The following is a 20295-nucleotide window of genomic DNA, read 5'->3' as shown; positions in this document are numbered from 1 at the left end:
TTAGGCATTTTGTCACAGCCTTTGTCACAAGCTAATTAACATCTCAACAAAAGTACCATGAAACATAATACATACAAAGCTTGCAAGGTGTAGTTTCTAAACATTGCAAACCAAAAGGTACAGTATAAATATATTCATGATCAGCTTTCTGAACTCTTTTTCTAAATACTTGAATATTCTCTCTCTTACTTCTCTAAAAATGTTTTTTAAAATTGTACACAAAAGCAAAAAGTTTTTTATCTTTCACTTGAATTTTTATATTTTAAGGAAAATTTAGAGATATTTTTTTGTAGTCTTAGATTTTGATACTCATGTTATTGTGTCTATTCGGTGATGTATCTTAGACCACATGCCTGAGTTCCAAGAAGATACATCTCAAAAAAGCCAGGAAAGATAAATAAACCAGTATAACTAATAGACACGATAACCACATGTTTAATAGAGCCTCTTACAGGAAAGATATTGGTAATTTAAGAAATCTTGACCTACTAATTGTTGATTAGTGCAAATCTTTGAAAACTACCTGCAATCTATAACTATGAGTTTATCAGTGAAAGCAGAATAAAAAGGCCAGGCTGGCAGGAAGGCAGGATGATGCAGAAGCCTTTTAGTAGGAGCAGAGCACACCATAGGGAAAAGTAGTATATAAAATCAGCAGGTAAATAATTGTGCGGATCCTTAAATCTGAATGACTCGGTGCCATTGACTCCTAGCCAGTGATAAAATGACCTAGTCTCCTTTATAACACAGTAGTTTATATTGCATGTTAAAGTAGTAAATATGGTCACAAGGGGAGGTACCATGAAGATTAATAATTGCTGGCTGTAGATCACACTCAGGTTTCCAATGAGACAACTCAACTTAAAGATATCATTTGTAATTTTTAACATCTAAGAGAATGTGCATTATCCCAGAAGAGTGGCCGTATTAATAAACAAAAGGGAAAGCTATAGACTACAAGGACATCCCAGAGTCATTAAGGATCAAGTCCAAGTTTCACTTGGCAGGCTATTTGTGGAATTGTGTGCATATGTGAGAAATAGGAAAATGTTTTAGATCTGGGTAGATAATAGTGAGTCTATAATAGCTTCCAAGTTAATTGGATTAACTTCAGGGGATAAAAGTGAACAAGAGCCTGCCATGTAGCCAGCTCATTCCTAAGGGCAGTGCCTTTCAGATAACATTACCATATGATATTTCTCAGACTATTCACTGGCTAACTAAAGCCAAAGAAAAGTGAGTAGTGTATCCAAAATATAGAAACTCAAACACACACACACACACACACACACACACACACACACACACACACACACACACACAGGCACACACTAGATGAAATTATAATCTCTAAGGTGATAGCTTTAGGATATCACATTTTGCAGAGGTGATTATGTTGTGAGGATGAAGCACTCATATGCAAGATTAATGCTCTAATAAGAAGATCCACAGAGCTTATTCATCCCTTTACCATGTGAAGCCACAATGAAACGTGACATTTACAAACCAGAAGGCTGGTTGGTTCTGGCCAGCTGTTAAATATGTTGACACATTGATTTTATACTTTTCTTGTTCTCCAGAATAGTGAGAATAAATTTTTTGTTTGTTGTGAGCTACTCAGTTTATCGTAGTTTGTCAAATCAGCCCAAATTAGTAAGTCAGGAGACAGCCATCTTATGAGTTCACATCCTTATCTCTAATCAAGTTCTTCATACTCTGTAACTCTTGGGTATTTGCAGAGTGAATGAAGAGCTAGGTGAGCAAGAGGAGGAATAAAGGTAGTAAGCTGGGGCACTTATAAACACACTCAATTAGGTGGGTCACTTAGAGTGAGTTACTTGGTGTGGGTGAGAATATATGTCTTCATCTATTTTGGTGAAAAAAAATTGACAGCAGCCAAACTTAATCACTATAGCATTCAGATGAGTTGTGCCAATCGCATTCATTGGCAACCATCAGAGCCAAGGAAGCAATGGGATTGAACTAAAAAGTTTAAGAAGTTGGCTTACACAACCATGATGACTTACAGAGTTCAACTGATACTGTGAGGCCAAGGCTAGAGACTGTGAAAAGGTTACAGTTCAAGTCCAGGCTAAGCCTGATGAGGAATTAGAATGAAGCATGAATACTTTTAGTTGGAGAACTCCCCACTGAAGGTGGGCCCTTGTCCTACTAAGGCCTCTGGCACATGGGTAGTGCCCACTCATGCTCTGGAAGTCAATTTGCTTTACTCAGTGTCCATCAATTTAATTATAAACCTAAATATAAAAGATTGACCAAATATGGGAGACCTGTTATTCAGCCAAGTTGACATATAAAATTAGCTACTACACATGTGGGACATTATAAACTTTCTGAGACACTAGTTGGGAAATACTAATCAGATTCTCTGAGCTGGTTCTTTGACCCCACTTAAAAGAGCTATGAAGATGCATTTTAGGGACACTGTATAGTGTTTTTGTTGTTAGACAGAAAATGAGAATTTTTTCCTCTTTATTCTACTGTAAGTCTCATTGCAAGCCAAGAATGTAAAACTAAATTATGTTTTCCTCAGGCAGCATGGACAAGAAAGGCTTCTCAGTGCACATTAGTGATGGAACATACCAGAAAGAAATACATACAAGGAATGATATCATTGTTCAGTCATAGGTTGCTAAAGAATAACTCCATGCCTTGGCCACTCATAGTTCCCCAAAACAGAATAGGAATGAGCTAAAACACCCCTGTGTGCTTTTTGTCTCAGGAGAGATCTCAGAGGCCATGGATTGATCTGTACTAGCAGAAAAACGTCCTAGAAGGCAGTATCTTGAGAACTCCAGTATATATGCACGGGGTGTCTTTCTGGAGGGTTATCATATTTCTCGAGAGTTGATCAACTCTCACAGGAAAAAGGGTCTTGGGGAGCTGGAAAGATAGCTCCATCAGTGAAATGTTTGACAAGAAAAATACGATGACCTTAGTTTCACCCACAGAAGCCATGTAAGAAGCTGGGCATGCTCATGAGTGCTTGCAATGCCAGCACTCGGGAGGTGGGGATAGGAGGATCCCTGGAGCTCACTGCCAAATCAAACCTAGTTTAATTAGTGAGAGCCAGGTTCCAGGACTCCCCTCCCCGCCCCCCGGAGAGTCTCTGTATCAATAAATAAGCTAGGCAGCTCTTAGGGACATCTTAAGTTGACATTTGATGTCTATGCCCAGCTACACACATATGTGTGCATTTCCTCTCCAACATTCAGCTTCACCAGTCATATAGCATGGTCTCCTTGTAGCTTTACTATCTATCATCTATCTATCTATCATCTATCTATCTATCTATCTATCTATCTATCTATCTATCTATCTATCTATCTGTCCATGTGTCTATCTATCTATCATCTATTTGTTTTTCCAGATAGCTGGATCTCTTAACTTGGGACTTCCAACTCCCAAAGTGAAGAGGCTTGTATTGTGACAAGAGTGTAAGTAAGGAACACCATTCTCTACGTTCTGGGTGCTGTACAACTATGTAAAGAGTAATACCAAGAGACACATGCTTCCCATGAGGCAGTCGGCATCTTCCGGAAGGCCATTCTCCATGGGCCTGCATCTTGTTGCATTCAGTAGAGGATGCAGGTAAGAAGACAGGGAAGGGAAGCACTTGAGAATGATACCATCACTTTCTTCATTAGATTTCAACTAACACATGTCCAGTATTTAGATGGAATTTTCTGTAGAACCAACCCCAAACTGCCTCATATCAAAATGTAAATAGCCGACAGAAGGGTACATTTGGAAAAATAAAACAGGAGACGACACTGAAAATAGATCATAAAATTTTATTTGTGATTTTTAAATCATACACATTTTTTAAAATGCACTTGTAGATATCTTGCATTTATCATAGAAATATTCCACAGGTTGTCATTTCTCACTTACTTTCTATAGATTCATTTTAAAATGTGCCATAAAGAAGGAATAAATGAATTTATGTGATGCTATTTACTGATTATAAAAATAAAGATATGGGGAAAAACACTGATCAATATCCAAAGATACACATTTCTCTTTCATTAATTTTGAATTCACATGAGTATCAAAGTAAAGTTAGTTAGGTTTATTATGTAGCAGGTTCAGATATGACACACTTTGTTGTTGAATCTTGAAGCCTATGGCTCAGCGCTGTGTAATCTAGCCCTTGTTTGAACATTAATTGCTCTCATAATGAAGGTGACTAAAAGAAGCAGATCTAGCTGTCTGTGCTCAGTGAAAGTGGGCCATTCACCAGACATTCACCTCGATATCTTATTTCATTAGGAACACCGCTTTGGTATTCAAATAAAAATGGCCAGGACTCCATCCCTGGTCAGTCTGACACCTGTTTCAGGTGGTCAACAGCATTTTAGTCAGGAAATAATCTCCCTTTCCGTGTCCAGCACCGAAGAGTGAGTTACTTCAGCAAAGGGGGACTTTAGAAAACTCTAGAAACCCTCTTCCAGGTTTTCTTCCCCCTTGTCATAGTAAATAATGCCTTGACTTTCTTCAATTGTTCTTAATGGAACTAATTACATGTCCTTAGAAACAGTGTTAAAATTACAGGTAATTTTTAATTACAAAGCGTTTCCTTGGAAACGGTTTCCTGTATATGAAAGTGCACTCCGTTCCAAAATAGTTCATTTCGTTTACAATTAGAAATCAAAGAGTGAGTACGGCATAGGGCAATTTAGAAATTGTCACGCTAATTGCCATGAAAAAGTTAATTTTTCACAGCACACAACGGACAGAGCACATCCAATTAACTGGTCTGCAGTTACTCACCAGCTACCTCAGAGAAGAGTTATTCCATTTTATGACCATTAATTTGTCACTGGCATTAGACATTGTTTTCCAATTTAGACACTTATTTAGAAATTATATATGCATAGCTATAAAATTTGGAAAGAACTGATCATAATGATTACAATTGTTATTGTTCAGCTATAAAATTTGGAAAGAACTGATCATAATGATTACAATTGTTATTGTTCTTAAAGATCAGCCTACATGGGTAATATCAAAGTTCACAGCAGCTGTCTTACAAATCACCTTAACACACCGGCTTCACGGCTAATGGTAGGCCTCTCTTTGGTTGATAAGGTGTTGCCCTGGAAACCATCCTGATACAGTCCATAATAGGGCAGACGCTGAGGCAGAGAGTACAGCCTGTACATGTGTCGCTAACGGTAGGCAGGTGAGTTTCTGGATCGAACTGGATAGCCTGCAAATAGAAACCAAGAGAGTTGAGCCACTGTCCACCAATGTCAGGAATGTCTCCATTTTAGCATCTGCATCTCCGTTCCAGTCATGGAGAGTACCAAATCACACACCACACGGATGCAATGACAGCAGCAGCTGAGCTGACAGGAGAAACGGAAGCAGAAGAAACTCACTTAAATGAGAAAGGCAGTGTTTACAGCTCATTCGAGGCTTTTCCTTCCTCGTGTGAGGAAACATTTTGAGATCCAGCACTTCTGTTCTCTCCACCAGTGGAGCACTCAGATTTTACCAATCTGACCAGGTTGGGGCAGCTAGCGTCTGCCAACATTGGATGCTTTCATACAGACCCACACACTCCCTCACACTCCTTGTTCTTTTCTTCATGCTGTCGTGTGTGTGTGTGCGTGTGTGTGTGTGTGTATACCACGTGTATGTTCATGTGTGTGCAGGTGCACATGTATGTGGAAGGACCTGTGTATGTGAATGTAGAAGACAGGAAAAACTTCAGGTGCCACTCTCAGGAATGTCATCTGCCTTTTTTGACACAGGGTCTCCCATTGGCCTGGAGCTAATCAATTAGGCTAGGTTGTCTGGCCAGTGGGTCCTGGGGATCTTGTCTCAGAGTCCTCGGCTTTGTGATTTCAAGTCTGTGCCATTATGCTGGGCATTTTTTACATGTTTTCTAGACATGTGTGAGTGCATGGGGGATTGAACTTAGGTCCTTGTGATCGCAACACAAGTGCTTTACCGATTGAACCACCCTCAAACACACTTTAGGCACCCCTTTATCCTGGAGAAGGATAATGCCAGGGAGGACAGTGAGTGTACTTCAAATAATGCATGTGATAATAAAATAGAGAACAGTAGAAAAAAAACCCATCCCCACAGTCAGCTCTGAGTTTTGAGTATTACGATTTGATTTTTAAGCATTATCTTACCACAATAGCACAAAATGTAGAAGGGACAGGCAGGAGAGCCCTTGTCCCATTCTGGCCCGGACACTTTGCAGCTGTGAGACATTGGACCAGCCCTCCAGCCCCGACTCTGCTCAGGATTTTGACAAGTTTTATAATTTTCTTCCTCCCTCTCTCCCTCCTTCCATCCTCTCTCCTTCTCTCCATCCATCCTTCCCCCCCATCTCCTTTAGTCCTTCCCTTCCTCCCTCCTTCCCTCCCTCTCCTTCGCCCTCCTCCCCTTCATCCTCACCCCCACACTTTTTTCTTCTCTTTCCACTCCCTTGCCTTCCTTCTCTCTTTCATGAATTTTCTCTTTATGAAGTTGTACAAAAAATAAAAGAATAAATATACTAAATGTGAAGTGAGGATTGAGAAGGTTTTAGGTTCACATGGCAACTTGGCCATTGTAGGCATGGAAGCAATGGAGATGCTCTGGCATTGGGGGCAGGTTGAACTTTCAGCAAGCACAGTGGAGCTATGGGAGGAGGTAGTGGATGAGTGGAAGGGGTCCTCCCTGGGGTACAGCCTCGCTGCTGTCTCACTTGCAGAAGTTCAGTCATGTTCCAGTCTTAATTAAACCTGTCTGGAGATATCTTCCACCGACATGCTCAGATGTATGTCTCCTTGGTGACTGTAAATCTCCTTAAGGAGGCAATGTAAGGTAACCGTTGCAATCATTTAATGTAAGAAGGAGGTAACATTTTAGGAGACAGACTTCAACAAGTGTTCTGACAGACTGTAAGGCTTGTTTACCTAAGTTCTCCCTATGCCTTATAACTACTTCAGATTGCTATTTGAATAAGTAAAACCCATGTCTTTCCCCTTTATGGTTCCTCATTTCTCTACATTGAAATATGGTGAAGTTATGGAGAACAATTAAACAATTCTCAGATATGTTATAGTTTAATAGTACAAATGAAGTACATTTCATCGATGACGTTCACTTTCAACTTTTAAAGTCTTTTGATTCAGAGGTGGCAAAGGATGAATGAGTCTCTCTGATGCATAGTTAGGAGGTGTGTCCTCTCATTATCCTTACTCTTGTTATTGACATGCCACCAAAGCTAGAGTGTCAAGGTAATAGCTACCAGCTCTATGATTTAAGGTGTTAGCTTAAGTGATAAGATGTCTGTGCTCAATTCTGAGTAGCTAATCATAATAAGGACAAAAATGAAAGTAAAGGGGATATCATCAATATTTTCAAATGACAGAGGGAGCTAGAAACAGTGATAATCAAATGAAAAGTTGATGTCCATCTGTAATCTCAAATTAAGAAGGACCATGATTCATTCATTCTCTCTCTCTCTCTCTCTCTCTCTCTCTCTCTCTCTCTCTCTATATATATATATATATATATATATATATATATATATATATATATATATATATATATATCTGAGACAGGGTCTCATTATGTAGTCCTGGATGAGTAAATGGCCTAGAAATCAAGAAGTAGACCACACTGGCCTTGAACTCACAGAAATGTTCCTGCCCCTGCCTCTAAGGCAGGGACTAAAGGTATGTACCTCCTTGCCCAACCAAAGGGAAAGACTTTCAAAAGTAGAAAAATAGCATTGGTAAGACTGCCCAGGGAGTAAAGCTTTTGCTTCAAACATAATGACCTGGGTTTGACCCCTGAATCTTACATGGTGGAAGGAGAAAGGCATTGCCCTCTAACCTACACAATTCTAGTGAAAGCTATGTACCCCACACATACACAAACATACAAACTAAATAAATGTAAAAAATATATAGAAAACACTTGTCTGAAAACTATGTAAAATTTCTCCATGTGTAACATGGATAGCCCACTAGTTTGAACGGAGTCAATGATCTATTCCTAAGAGGGGACATTTTATTATTTATTTAAAAATTACACTGTTCATTTTAGAAGATTTTATTTTATACTTACTTATGGTTTGAACGTTTTTTAATAAAAATAAGTGTATTCTACAATGCTAACAATTGTTTGTAGCTTTGGACACCAGGTCTTGATGAAAAATGTATTTTAAAGGTTTCCGATCCTTTTGATTTGCATCCTCTCTTCCATTCATTTGGAAAACCCACCAAGTTGAGGCCTCAGCTGTGCCAGTACTGTTACAAACAGGACACAAGCTGGTGGATGAAGCCATAAGCTAAAGTCACAGAGAAATGGGTGGGATGTGTTCTGCCAACCCTGGAGGAGCGTCACCTTTAATCTGCCTTTGCTGTCTTGTGGCAGGCTCTCAGGCTAGGCAGAGAACACACCCATGCTCACTTCTAGTGGCAGATAAACCAAAAATATCTCTCTGTCTTTTCTAGCCATGATGAAATTCATAAGACCAACCATCAACGAGTCTGTGGAGGGATAATGTTTCTTTTCTTTTCCTTTTATAAATTACTGCTGTAAAACCCCAATCAATACTGAATGGAGGAAAATCCTCTGTAGGCTGAAGGAATCAGGCCCTTTAAGGAGCTTGGTGATAAATGACAGTTCTGCTCCAGCAGTCAGTACCAGATCATAACCTTCCCTAATGTACATTATTTTGCATGAATTTCTGTTTTCACTTAAATTTCCCTCTCCAGCTTTGTGGGTGAGGAAATGATATTAAAATAATACTGTGCACAGAAAGGTGGCTCTATTGGTTATTTTTCTTATCCCTGAATCACATCCCTGACAAGAAGCAACTCAAGAAAGGGAAGGAGGGCTTATTTTGGGTCACTGTTCTGAAGATGGGGTCCAACACTTTGGGGAATGTATGGCAGCAACTGACGGCCATCATGGGAAATCTGCTCAGTGTGGGTGGAGCAGAAAGCAGACAAAAATGCTGACAGTGCTCATTCATTCTCTCATTTCTATTCAGTAGGAAATCCCAGCACAGGGGATAGTGCCTCTAAAAATAAAAGGTTTCTCTTGTCTAAAGAGATGGCACAGCAGTTAAGTATGCTTGCTGCATTTACAGAAGACCCAAGGTTTGACTCCTAATTTCCAAGTTGGGAAGGTTACAACCATTCCAGACCCAGTGGATCTGAACAGTGCTTGCACACATATAGTATATGCTCCTACTGACACACATAAGTTATACAAGTAAATATTGAAAAATAAAAATAAAAAGACACACCAGTGCATTGTAAGCACCTGTAATATGGAGACATCTTTGACATACGTGGTTTGAATTGTACATTTAGCATCAGAAGACACTGTCCACCCATAAAGGAAAACCATGCCTCCCCACAGAAACTTAACTCCAGCAGGGTTCCTACCTGGTAGCCAGAGTCATTACAGGTCATGTAACATTTGCCGCAATTGATGCACATTTCCTCATCGATCAGGGCCACAACTTGTTCCATGATGCTCATCTCACCAAATGTTCCCAGGTATTGCAGTGATTTTCCAATTACATCCTAGAAAACAGGCAGTGAATTAGTCACAATGCTCAACTTGAAACAATTCCTTAATAACTAATATCTGCCCATGTTTCCCCAATTTGACCTCACACCGTATTGTGTTTACTTACAGAGCTTCAAGTATCATAGTTCTCACAGAAGCACTTTCTGTAAGTGACACTTGGCTTACCTGGTTTTGAGGGATGGGCAATATGCACACCCAGCTTAGAAATATATGGCCAACGACTGTGGAAATGTCTCAGTGGTTAAAAGTGCTTGCCTGAAAATATGAGGATCAGAGTTTGGATTCCCAACACTCACATAAAATCCACATAATATATAAAGTGGAAAACCATTGAGGAATAAAAACCTAATATCTGTCTTGTGATTCCATATGAATGAGTATAGGCACATGCACACATGCATTGGCACACAGAATATTCAAGCACACACACATGCACATACAAGACACAAACACACACATACCACACACACACACACACACACACACACACACACACATACAATTATACGATGTAAGAAGCTGAACTCAATTGCTTTTTTGCTGGGCAGCCTGTAACAGCACTTTGTATACAGAGATTAAAATAATTCTCTTAGGTTTTTGTAACTTATATTCTAGAGCTTGTATTTGGAAGGATATAAAATAATGTAAATGGGACAAAAGGTACCATGTTTACTTCAGTGACTTCATTTCACTGGTTGTGAAGGAAAGGAAATCAAGAGCACACCCCATCTTTGTTGTTGTTTTCTGTTATTGTTTTGGTTTTTTGTTTTGTTTTGTGTTTTGTTTTTATTCTGTGACTCTTATTTGAAAGGTGTTCTGATATCTCACTCACCTGCTATGTCTTGCAGAATGTATTTCTTTATTGAGGAATTCTAATGTATGCTAATTAATTAGGTTGATCTAGGTTAAATTGGATGCTTTTTCACTCTGAAGGAACTAGCGAGTGCTCCATTCACCACTGACAATCTTTCATGCGGTTACACGTGGCTTTGTTTCTTATATTAATTGAGATTATGCTTAATATGGGAAGCACAGAGGGTGTTTCTTCAACACTAGGAAACACTTTGTTTCAGCAAACAAAATCGAGGAATGTAACAATGTTTGTCAAATTAGTGTGCTGTCAAGATTTTCTGCTTTTGTTTTTAACCTTTAGAGTGAGAATGGTTTGCCTGAATTCAAAGTCTCTGTTCAAAGAGGCCAGCTTTTGCTCAGAACCCTGGTGCTACATTGTCTGACTATCTTATTTTCTGCTGCCTTTCTGGGTACTGTGATGGGCAGCCTTGATTGTCAACTCCCTTAGAAGATGGAACCTGAATTGCAGAATTACTAGATTGGCATTTTCTTAGCTGCTAATTGATAGAGGTGGACCCACCCACAGTGGGAGGTACCATCCCTGGGTAGATGGACCTGGGTCGTTTAATAAAGTTAGCTGAACAAGGTATGGGGCAAAAGCCAGTAAATGGTGTTCCTTTCTAGTTTTTGCTTTAGCTCCTGCCTCCAGGTTCTTGCCTTGAGCTCCAGCTCTGGGTTAACTTGATTGTAAGTTGAAAATAACCCTTCCCTCTACCAAGTTGCTTTTGGCCATGTTTTACTACAGCAGCAGCAGCAGCAGCAACAGCAACAGCAACAGCAACAGCAACAGCAACAGCAACAGCAACAGCAACAGCAACAGCAACAGCAACAGCAACAGCAACAGCAACAGCAACAGCAACAGCAACAACAACAACAACAGCCAACTGGAATGCTCAGGGCACTTGAGCACTCAGTGGTTACGATAAGCTTTCAAATGGAGACAATGTCTAAATTATCCTTACACTTCCTTTATATACTCTCAAGCCCTACGATAAGAGAAAGCTTCATTGCTACCTGGCCCACTTTCTTTCCAGTGTGCCAAAGCTGAGGTGAATTTTCAGCTGCATTGGAGTGTGTTTTCAGATGGACCCATGCCATCCAGTTCTGATCTCTTTTCACCAGCTCAAGCTACATTGCCAGTTGTGTGATGAGCATTACTACCAGAGACAAGAACTGTAAGTTCCTCCCCCACTGTATTTGTAAGGACCCAAAACTATAGCGCCTTTCAACTTCCCTTGACATTATGAATAGCACTGGGATTTTGTTTTCAAAGAGGGAGATTTAGAATTTAGATTTCTCATTTCTCCCATCTCTAATGGCATCTGTTTTATTTTGTGAGGGATCATTTGAATTCTCTTCTGCATCTACAACCATTTTCAACATGACTTATTAACTCCCAAACATTTTTCTAATCCTGTGTGTCTTTCAAAGAGAGCTCAGATGCCTCTATTTCATGAGGACTTCCTCAATCCTTCTGTCTCCTCTCCTAACCAAATGGAAAACTGCATTCTTTCTCCATTTTCGTCCTCCCATCCTTTCTCCCCGCCCCCTCTCTCTTTCTTCTCCATCCTCCATCTCTGCACTCTCTGCCCTCTTTCTCTCTTCCTTTGCACGCTCTGGAATAGTCTATCCATTTTGTTAGAAACCAGTGATAAGAGACAATGTTTGAATTCTACCACACTTCAGGCTGATGCCCTAATTTACAATCATTTTCTTATTTAAGCCTCATACATTTTGGAGATGATGTGGTGACTATGATTTAGGATATGAAATCAAGTAGACAGTGAAATAGACTCTCAGATAACCACTGCCAGACTTCAAATGCCGTGATCATATCCATTCTGCTGTCCCGACTTGCTTGTTACTTTCTAGCAAATCCCACCTCACGTTGCAAATATAATTTTAAGTCTCGATTCTTATGTTTTACCTGAAAGCAGAGCTTTATTCGTCTTTGAATCGAATCAGTATATCTCGTTTCTGCAGATCATTAAAACGTAATGGATGCTCAAATATTTGTTAAATAAATATATCTTTTGTATATCTATGCCTAGACTCATAAGAATGATTGCAACGTAATAAAAGGTCTAGTAGAAATTTTAATTAATTTGGGCATTGCAAATGCAAAAGATAATCAAGGAAACTCGAGCAATTTAATATTTTCTAATATTTCAAGATAGTTTTCTATCTGGCTGTGAAAGACTATTTATGTGTAATAGGACTAACTTTTTAAATGCAAATAAATCAGTCAAAACATCATCCTCAACTGATGAAAACCCCCAGATTTTTTTCCAGAAGAAACATACATCCCCCAAAGATTTTATTATAAAAAGCAAATTTATCCTCTCTTTATATTAAATATGCCTTTTTTGCTGTCTCTTTTGAGATTTGCTGCTTTCATTAAAAGCATTATTTAATACAAAACCAGGTAGAACAAGTTTATTGGAGCCTTTCACATTATTATCACAGGGGTTAAAAATGCACTGAGTATGGTTCTTTAAGCATACCATGGACATTTTTAATCTAGAAAAAGATAAAATAATAGTATCTGGAATCATTTTGGGAGTCTCAAAAGGAAAAGTAAGAAGAATGCTCATCCTTTTTGGCTAAAAATGTAGACATTTTTGTTGAAAACCCACCATCTCCAAATATACTGCCGGCTGATGGAGATTTTTGGGCATGTCTTAAAATTTGTACTTTGCATAAAGACGTAGCTAACCAGCCAGCCACTTGTGTTTCAGGTGGTGCCTTGTAAACATACACTTGCAGAGTTGAGGGGGGGGGGCTGCATTTATTATTCTATACAGTGTGTGCACATATAAAGTTTGTGAAATCTGGGTAACCATTACTAGATATGTTTATGTGTGAAGACTATCACATTGGAGCCTTTAGATTATACTTCCACATTTGACTTGACTTGGGCATGTGCCTGTGTGTCTGTGTGTATGTGTTTGTGCATTTGTGTGTGTGTGTGTGTGTACTCAAAGCTGACATCAGGTGCCTATCTCAATCACTTCCAATCATGTGCATTGAGAAAGGGTTTCTTGCTAATTTCAGTTAGTCTGGCTAGGTGGCTTACTTCAGGGAATCCCTGTCCCTGCTTTCCATGTCCTAGGTTACAGATGGGCCTCTAAGTCCACCTGGCTTTTCCGTGGTTTCCTGGAAACCAAACTGTGGTCCTCATGTCTGTGTAGCAGGGATGTTGCTCAGTGAGCCATCTCCCTAGGTGGCACATGTGGTTTTGATGTAAGTGCTCATAGTTGGTGAAATGGCCTACAATGGCCTACATTATTCTATAATCATAGCCAAATTTAGGATAATCAAAGTATTTTTGCAAGATAGGTCAGACATTATTTCTATTTGATATACATTTTAAGGCCAAAGAATACAGAGTTAGAGGGACTTGATCCAGTGTCTGAAGTCTGACACTTTCCTCATTATGAGCAATATAAATTTATTAGTTTGACCTAATTTTAATGCCAATTGAAGTACCTTCAGATTGTAACTGTTATCTGGCACATTAGCTGATCTTCTGGTTATGGGTCTTCATAGTTGATTAGCATATTTCCTACAATTCCTGTAAATATGTGCCCTTCAAAGCCCAGGACCAAGGACAGCGTGCTGTGGGCAATCACTATGACTTCTAACCTGAAGGATCTACGATTTAAATCATTTGGGTCTCGCTGCTTAATTACTTCCCTGTGTCCTCATCTGTACCCCCATTAATGCTTCGTGTTCTTATCCTGTCCCTTCTTGCTTAATAAACCTATCAGGAGAGGAAATGAGATCATTTGGTTTCTTCTCACCAAATTTATGCTGATTGTTAATAACTTTTTTCCTCATAAAAGCTCCTGTGTCAAATTTAGTAATCGTTGAGTGGTCCCCTGGGACTGGGTCTCAGCCTCCAGTCTGGTTGTTTTTCCTTCTACTATAGTTAGATTATCTACTTCCTTATATTTATTCCTTTCTTCTTTCTTCCTTTGTTTCCCTGCCCTTCCCATGGCTCTCTTCTGGTCATTTGAAGATACAGTTTTGGTCTGTAAACTAGGTTGCCCTGGAACGTACTTTGTAACTCATGCTAGCCTTGATGCTGCAGCAATCAATCCCCCTGCCTCAGTCTACCCCCTGCCTCAGTCTACCGAGTGCTGGGATCATAAGTGTGAGCTTCTATGCTGACTTTACCTTTTCTATATTAAAAGAACTCAGATCAATACTGATGTTTCATCACCTGGCACAGGGTTCTCAATGACAAGTGCTTTCAATGTTTAGTGGTCAATGTATAACAGTCAAGATACTGTTGGCATCGTGTGTAGCCCTCTGAGCTAGGAGGCAAGCAGGAAGTACTGAGAAGTTGAACGTAGTAGACTCTGGTGAGAGAAAAGCTGCATAAACTGGGATGGGGATTACAAAGGAGAGTAATTCAGAAAAACAAATGATAGACTGGCCAGAGGATCTGAGAGAAACAATGTGGCCAGGGGCAGGCTAGAAACAGGTGAGGGCCGCGAGAGAGGGTGGTGGCAGAGAAAGCTATCAGTGACACACACACACACACACACACACACACACACACACACACACACACACACACGGCCAAGGTGTTAGCATCCAAGGCTCTGATCACAGTATCCTTCCCTGTGGGGTGGACTCAGGCTTGAAGTGTCACGTTGCAGACATTTGGGCGTTCCCTTGTATTAATGAAGCTGTATCCTTTTATCATACCTATCTTAGACTCTCAGATCTGTTTTTCCTCCTCCTTTTCAATTCTGAGAACACTCTATGTGAGGATGCAAGGAAGGATAATGGGAATGGAGCAGTTTTTCTTTCTAATTGTGATTTAACAATATACCATCTGTGTGAAGGAGTGGGTGTATTTTTTTTTTCTTTTTGACTTTTAATAGACAAAAGTACATTCCTATTTTAACTAATATTTTTTGCCAAATTCAAGTCACTTGACTGAGCCATGTTTAAAGCTTATTGTTACCCTTTTCTGTTTATCATTGATAAGAGCTTTTCTCATAGGATCAGTGACCACTAAGTTACCTAAATGCTGCACCTCAACCTTCTTATTCCAAGGAAAATACATAGTAATTGTGTTACAAATTCTGATTGACAACTTCTCATCCTTGATCCATCTTTAGGTTAGAGACACAGTGACTCAATTGTGACAAAATGTCTTCCCAAAGCACCATAAGGAAGGAGAGGTTTATTTTGGCTACAATTCCAAGAGTAGAGTCCACCATAGTAGGGAAGTCTTGGAGGTAGAAGCCCAAGGCTTCTGAAGTTGCTGTTTCCATAGTCAATGTGGTGATTTGAATATGCTTGGCCCAGGGACTGACACTATTAGGAGGCATGGCCTCATTGGAGATGGTGTGTCTTTGTTAAAGGAAGTGGGATACTGTAGGGTGGACTTTGAGTCCCTGACTGAGGACAGTCTGCTCCTGGCTTCCTTTACAAGAACATGTAGAACTTTCAGCTCCTCTATCGCCATGCCTGCCTGGATGCTGCTGTTCTTCCTGGCATGATAATAATTGACTGAAACTCTGAACCTGTAAGCGAGCTCCCATTAAATGTTGTCCTTATAAGAGTTGTCTTGGTCATGGTGTCTCTTCACAGCAATGGAAACCCTAAGACTGTCAGGAAGCAGAGAGAAGTGAATGCTATGCTCAGCCTGCTTTCTCTTTATTTAGCGTGTAGAATGGTTCCTCCTACATTTAGCATGGGCCTTCTTACCTCAATTCAAATAACACAATAAAGCTAATCCCTCATAAATATACGCAGAAGTTAGTTTCCCCGGTGATTCTAAAGCTCATCTACTTGACAATCACTACCAGTCACACTAGACAATGGAGTAGCATCCACAGGTCTTCAAACTTCCTGAAATAGATTTACTAAAGGTAGAATACATGGGTGCCTACACAGAGACTTTCCTTCATCACACACACACACACACACACACACACACACACACACACACACACACACACAAACCCTCCAAGGTCACATGAATGGCTACATCCTTCAGATCCCTTCACATGCCATTTCCCTCAAACACAAACTTTTAACAAGGAATCCAAACTAAGCCTGTGTAGCAGTCCTATTTTGAGAAATGGTGTTCCCAATGGCAAAGGTTATTCAATTCCTTTTCAGGTGGTTTTTCTTCAGTGGAGTGGGATTTCCATCTAAAGTATGTAAAGACTTACAGGGCTGCTATATCTTGCCCATCCCAATTAGCCATCAGGTTCTAACGTCTCTGATGTCATCCTGAGGGGACATTTCCATTCTTCCTTCACTTCAGCATCTGCCAGCTGGCTGCTTCTCACATCACCTTTAGCCTTGTGGGTTTCCATGCATGCACATATCTGGCACACACTGCTCCTTCCCTCTGTCTGCTGGCGGGGCCTCTTCATTCTAAGCAACATGGTTTCTTTTTCTATTGCTGTATTCTCTTCAAGTCAGGGACCACACATCAATAAATCCCCACATGACTTAAGAGATTATTTTTATAACCAAATTCTGCTCAGCTTTTAAAGTTCAACATGATAGATTTTCAACTGCTATTTATTGGTCCATAGACAACTGAGAATATGAAGGCTGCCCCAGCCTGCTTCTCTGGATTCTTCTTGAAATTGCTGGGCAAGTCTCCCTTATTTTTCTTTCTGTGCAGGCCCCTTTGTGCTCTGCAAGTATCTAATATGGTCTTACAGTTTTATCCAACTGCTTTTCTCCTTCCTTTCACAATTCAATTGAAATAATAAAGCACTCGATCAGGCTGACTGGTCTCCTGCCAACACTGCCTTGCCAGTCTTATGAGATGCCGTCTATCTCCTCCTCCAAGCAGCAGGAAGACGTGATGAAAACATCACTAGTGCCCCTAAACCATTCATTTTCCTACCCAGAAACTCAAAGACGGTAGAGATACATTCCCAGCTTCATAAAGAGAATAAGAATTCATTCTCACATATATCAACAGAACTGGGGCGAGTTCCGGGACGTCTTGAGGCTTGGCAGCCTCTCAAGCCTCCGTTATCTGCTGCCAGGGAATAAAGCACATTTCTCATTTTGCTGTGCCACATGTGAGCACTGTCCTGTCAGTTATTTGGGGCCAGGGAGCAAAGTTACTCTGGAAGGAGGCACTGCGTGCTTTACCTTATGTGGCACTGTACATGCCTGTGTGCATGGGTCTCTCTCTCTCTCTCTCTCTCTCTCTCTCTCTCTGCATGCATGTTTATGCATATGACTTTTTCAGATGGTCTCAGACTACCTTGTAGAAGCACCTATGAAGATACCGTGGAAGTTCACATCTCTTTCTATTCCTTTCTCTTACCCTTCTTTTCAGCTTTCTTGTACTGGTTTTGAAGACCTGTCTCTGACTCAGACTTCTCTTTCCTTTCCCTTTCCAGACTAAGCAGTTTTATTATTTAGCCACATGCATGATAAATGCTATTTCTATGAAGGGAAACCATGATGTGGGGATGATAAAGAGAAGATCGTCTGGATGCTGGGGCTTCTCTAGGGTCCTGTTGTACATTAGAGGGGGGATCTCAGGTACTCTCAGGCCACCTCCAGATTCCAGGTGGTAAAAAGCCAGGAGGGCATGAAGACTCCCAGTTCTGACCAGGGCATTGCAGTGTAATGTTGAGAATAGCCCCTCTTGATGCCCTAAGTGGGATTCTTATTGGATTAACCAATCTGTTTCTTTGTTCCCTTAAACTGTATTAAGATTGCTTAAGAAACTTTCTCTAGCTCCTCCATTGGGGGCCCTGTGATCCATCCAATAGTTGACTGTGAGCATCCACTTCTGTGTTTGCTAGGCCCCGGCCTAGTCTCACAAGAGACAGCTATATCACAGTCCTTGCAACAAACGCTTGCTAGTGTATGCAATGGTGTCATCGTTTGGAGGCTAATTATGGGATGGATCCCTGGATATGGCAGTCTCTAGATGGTCCATCCTTTTGTCTCAGCTCCAAACTTTGTCTCTGTAACTCCTTCCATGGGTGATTGTTTCCAATAGGAGCTAAAGAGATCTGCAACCCTGTAGGTGCAACAACATTATGAACTAACCAGTACCCCGGAGCTCTTTTCTCTAGCTGCATATGTATCAAAAGATGGCCTAGTCGGCCATCACTGGAAAGAGATGCCCATTGGACAGGCAAACTTTATATGCCCCAGTACAGGGGAACGCCAGGGCCAAAAAAATGGGAATGGGTGGGTAGGGGAGTAGGGGGGGAGGGTGTGGGGGACGTTTGGGATAGCATTGGAAATGTAATTGAGGAAAATACGTAATAAAAAAAACTTAAAAAAAAAAGATTGCTTAAGAAAACAATGAGGGATGACTCAGTGCTTAAGGGTAAGCCCTGTTCTTACAGAGTACCAGAGTTTGTTTCCCAGGACACAGTACAAGTCGCTGCCTATAAATCTAGTTTCAAGAGAACTGATGTATTTTTTGGCTTCTACAAGCACCAGTACTCATATGTATGTATTTATACACATATGTGCATGCATGCACGCGCACACAGGTGCACACACAGAAGCACACACGTACCCACACACTTCATAACTAAAAAAAAATAAAATAAACACATTTAAGAAGGCTGTTTAATAGCACAACACTAAGCAGTGTGGGGAGCTGGCTCAGCTGGTTAAGGGTATTCTGTACAGTTGTGGAAACCACATAAAAAAACTGGGTGTGGCAAAAATAGGCAAACCCATAGGACTTAATGGTTGGCCAGACTAGTGGAGTCCAGTGTGCTCCAGGCTAACAAAGAGAACTTGGTAGGCAAAAGAAATGGTACAAGATCTCTATATTCCCCATTGTCACACTTAGGTTGGACACATACTTGCCCATGTGCTAGTGCGCGCGTGCACACATGCGCATCTTCCCCCCACCCCCCACAAGCACACAGCATTAGCTTTTCTCTGTTTTGTCCTTTTGATAAGTTCCTATTTGACAAAAGAGATCAATATATTGATACCACCACCCATTGCAATTCAGGGATTGTGTATGGATTTAGGTTCTCAGGACTGGGCATTATCACAAAAGCATTTGGACACTATATTTTGCAAGCATACTGACTGTCTTGAAACATTGCCCCCCACCCCATGTAGAACAGTGCCTTAGGACATAGGTTCAGATCTTGGCTCTGATAATACCTTCCTCGCTGTGTGACTTTGGGCAAATTAGCTAACTTCTCTGTTTTTCAATTATCGACTCAGTAAAATTGGTGGGATACAAGTGTTTCATCTCATCAGGTTATTGAGAGGCTGGGATGCGCTCATTTACAAACACGTTGCAGTGCTTGAAACCTCATAAGACCTCAATAAATATTAGCTTTTATTATTAATTCTCTGCCTAATGAACACTAATTTATTAAACTCTACTTTAAATACCACCATCTCTGTGAAGCTTTCCGCAATTACCCGAGGCAGGACTAATCCCTTTTAGTTGTCTGTGTTCCCAGAGCATTTTGTTCCTATTTGATTGAACTGTAAATAATTTTTAACATGTGTCTTTCCCCCTTGCTATACCATGTGCTCCCAAAATACAGAATTCCATCTTTTTAAAATTCATGCTGTATTCCTTCACCCTAGAGGAACTCCTGGATTCCAGAGAGCACATATTGAATATGTGGTACAGAGATAGAAAGACCCCTGGCCTTGGACCATACTTTGTATTTCTTTGGAATTGCCACCATCTTCAGTGCTCTAGAAGATAGTCAGTAAACAATCGTTGATGGACTGAGCTTGAAACTGCCTATCTGTGGAGCAAGAGACCATTCAGCCATATTAATGGCAACAGAGAGACTAAAAGAACCAAAGAAGAAACCTATTGGGCAGGCATGCTGTCCTTTGAAATGGTATCGCCATGTT

At 40.5% G+C, this 20295-nt stretch overlaps 1 protein-coding gene across 1 annotated transcript in view; it reads right to left on the bottom strand.

Moving 5' to 3' along the window:
• Positions 1 to 3795: 3795 nt before the first annotated feature.
• The window catches only part of Dpyd (dihydropyrimidine dehydrogenase), an 870816-nt gene continuing 854316 nt past the window's right edge, over positions 3796 to 20295 (bottom strand). The window contains exons 22-23 of the mRNA NM_170778.3: positions 9432 to 9572; positions 3796 to 5233 (exon numbers count right to left, since the gene is read on the bottom strand). Coding sequence (NP_740748.1) covers positions 5063 to 5233; positions 9432 to 9572 — 312 coding nt within the window. The 3' untranslated portion in view covers positions 3796 to 5062. The remainder of the gene's footprint in view (positions 5234 to 9431; positions 9573 to 20295) is intronic.

Source organism: Mus musculus, chromosome 3 (genome assembly GCF_000001635.26).
Source record: "Mus musculus strain C57BL/6J chromosome 3, GRCm38.p6 C57BL/6J".
Lineage (NCBI taxonomy): Eukaryota > Metazoa > Chordata > Mammalia > Rodentia > Muridae > Mus > Mus musculus.
The sequence above is the reverse complement of the archived record's forward strand: the minus strand, read 5'-3'. Positions and strand labels throughout refer to the sequence as shown.